Below are 3128 nucleotides of genomic sequence, written 5' to 3' on the forward strand. Positions count from 1 at the left end.
CCTTTCTATGGACAGAACATGCTGGAGACTTTAAACCTATAGTTATAGTAAATATAATAATGTTTATGGTAAACCATTAGAAAAGGTCAATTTTAAAATCTTCGTTATGTAGTTCCTTTGTTAATATGACTGCTTTAGTGAAGATAATGGCGTAAGGTAAAATCTTAAAGTGTTCTGGTACAACATCCTAAACGCACTTGGACTTGATAGTGTGTGTGCGATTTTTTCTTTTTTTAAAAAACAAAGCCATCTGAATTTTGTATATATACATGGCCACGTATGAAAGCATATTAAATTTCCGTGGAAATGTATTCTGTCAAAGCATTACTCTTAAATGATAAAACAAAAATACAAAAGTTTTGTTTCAGGAACTTATAAATAAACCGCTGGCAAAAGAATAGCCGAAAAACACGTCAATGCTCTTAAAACCTAAAGACTAATCCATCTCTTCGTGTTAATGTATTTACAATGTACACAAAGAGCAGAAAGCAGAAAAACAATAATCCTTTGTTTTGGGCTCTTTTAAGCAAATTACAAACACGAATTTCGCGCCGAACACGGTGATGACATTTTTTAAAATTCACGACTTTTAAAATATAAGAGCTCAACAGTTTTATAACAAGGCACGAACCTCTAGTTGTTGTGAGTAAATCTCACTAACATACACAGTTTGCAATAGATTATGATATATTTCTAACCTTATCCACCTTTATTCGTTTACTTTTTACTGTGCGAACAGAGTATCATTGTCAGAGCCGCTCTGTAGCTCAGTTTAATGTATTTGATATTTGTAAATGATTCTAGGGCTCCTTTGCAGCCAATGCTAAATAGCTCTAATCGTTAAGTGGCAATCTTTCTAAGCATATTTTTTGGCGGCATGTTGTTATTGTTATTATTATTATTTCTTGTCTTAAGAAGCTCGCCGACTTACTTACGGAAGCATAATAAAAATGTAAACTACATTGTTTCCCTGACTCACTCAATATACCCAACCCCAGGCTATGATTCTTGTTTCCGACGTTCCTTTAGGTTAATTTGAACATATCGTAAAGAAGTAAATGCTTAGCAAACAGCTCAAATTTGATTGGTCTACATAAGTTGAGCGAAAACACTTTAAACTTAAAGATAAATTATTCTGTTTGCCTTTCGTGCCATATGTAGCTATAAATTACCTTTTGCAATTAACGTAGCTTTCTAGACCTATATACTTTTCCGTAAGGTCGACATTTAGATGCATGGATGTCAATAAGCTGTTCTTAATTGTCAAACTAGAAAGCTCGTTTTTTTTAAAAGGCACATTCATCATCTTGAAATCACGTTGCTTATTCTTTAGGGACAATATTGACAATTAACACGTAATCAAATAATTTCTTGGTTTTTTGCACTTTGCTTTTCACTTCTTTCTTTGGTTTATAACTTCCCAAGCAGGTGCTTACGGCATTGATGCCGCACGTACATATATCATTTATAATACCCTGTTATACATAATGAGTGTAGAGCACGCATGACTAAAAGGTTAGCTTACTTATCAGTTTGTTTATCGTTTACGCGAATGCTACTCACTTCAGTTGCGCTGTATAGAGATTAACTATGACAGATACGGCTTCTAGCATCGCTAATGTTGTTAGCGTTGGAGTGGGAACGCTTCTTGCCATCGTGGGTAATGTTATTGTCGCGTACGTTCTGATTAAGCGGTGGAAAGTACTTCTTAAAAACCGTCCGACTTACCAGTTTATTTTAAACCTCATCTTATCGGATCTTGTTGCTGGTTTATTGCTTTGCCCTTTCGAATTCGTACGGCGTCTTATCGGTACGTGGATGTTCGGAACAGCTCTTTGCAAGATCATCGATTTTGTCAAAATCTCGGCATCTGGTACAGCCATTATGTCTCACACGCTCATTGCAGTTGATCGATATCGGTGTTTAGCACATCCTCATCTTCCCAAGCTCAAATCAAGGCTCGTTAAGCAGCTGATAGCGATGTCATGGGTGGTCCCTGCCTTAGTGTCCACTCCGTATCTGTATATGTTTGAAGTTGTCCAGGTCAATTTATACCAGATGTGCACGCCGCTTGCTATTCCAGTGCCATGGCTTGACAAACTTTATGAAGCTGTTGAGTTCGGTGTGGTGTTCTTTTTCCCCTTTTGTGTGATCTGCTGGTGTTATTACCACGTGATCCGGCTAACACTTCGAAGGCAACCTCATAATTCAGGGCCGGCACGGATACCAACTGCACAAATTGCTCTTCAACGAAGCAAAAGGCGAGTGACGAAAACAGCCTGCTTGATCGTGGTGGCTTTTATCGTCTGCTGGTCCCCGACTTTTGTCTTGAGCATTTGGAGAATTGCGTCCGGAACAGAAAGTGTACACCACGATCACACACTTCATGAAGTTTCCTTTTTCGGAACACTTATCAACGAGGCAATCAACCCCATCATTTACAGTGCATACGACAGAAATATGAACGTTTGTGCGTACATTTATTGTGGACATCGCGTCTTCGACGAGACCAACGAACCTGAATCCATCAGATCAAACGAAACGATTCGCAATCGCCGCAGTATAAATACAAGGCAGTTGCAGTTTGAGGAACCTTCTTAACAATTGTCTCATTGTGTCGCTTTTGTCATATCAGTAAAAACCCGCGTGTAAGAACCCACTTTTTCAGAGTTTGGCAAAACAGGTTCTTGTATTATGGGGTACTTATTGACAGTTTAGGCTAAGTAGGTTCTTAATCAGGTTCTTAATTTCTACAGATTAGACATTGTTGTTGATTATCAGAAAATAGTATAAAATCTGATCTGTTCTTCATTATAAATATTTATTAATGCACCATGTTGCCAAAAGTCCAACAACATACTGTATATACCCAAGTAACATCACCTTTATGGTTTTTGGTAAAAAAATATACAAATTAAATAGTTAAACCCTACATATAAGAACCTGTAGGAATTTGTTTGGCTAAACAGGTTCTTATATTTTGGGGTAAAGCAAATTCGCCAGAAGGTCTTAAATTCCTAGGTCTACACGGGGTTTTACTGTATCAGGCCATAAACACAGTAATGTATGAATGGTTATCTTTTAGAACTTCCTGTCGAATAAATCTTAAGGGCCTTATGGGGACACTG

At 37.4% G+C, this 3128-nt stretch overlaps 1 protein-coding gene across 1 annotated transcript; it reads left to right on the forward strand.

Moving 5' to 3' along the window:
* Positions 1-1588: 1588 nt before the first annotated feature.
* Positions 1589-2734, forward strand: LOC144658821 (neuropeptide FF receptor 2-like). Its single transcript, XM_078519303.1, has one exon. It carries the CDS (start codon positions 1591-1593, stop codon positions 2599-2601), a length of 1011 nt encoding a protein of 336 aa, XP_078375429.1. The 5' UTR covers positions 1589-1590; the 3' UTR covers positions 2602-2734.
* Positions 2735-3128: the final 394 nt, after the last annotated feature.

Source organism: Oculina patagonica, chromosome 6 (genome assembly GCF_052425735.1).
Source record: "Oculina patagonica isolate OP01 chromosome 6, crgOcupat, whole genome shotgun sequence".
Lineage (NCBI taxonomy): Eukaryota > Metazoa > Cnidaria > Anthozoa > Scleractinia > Oculinidae > Oculina > Oculina patagonica.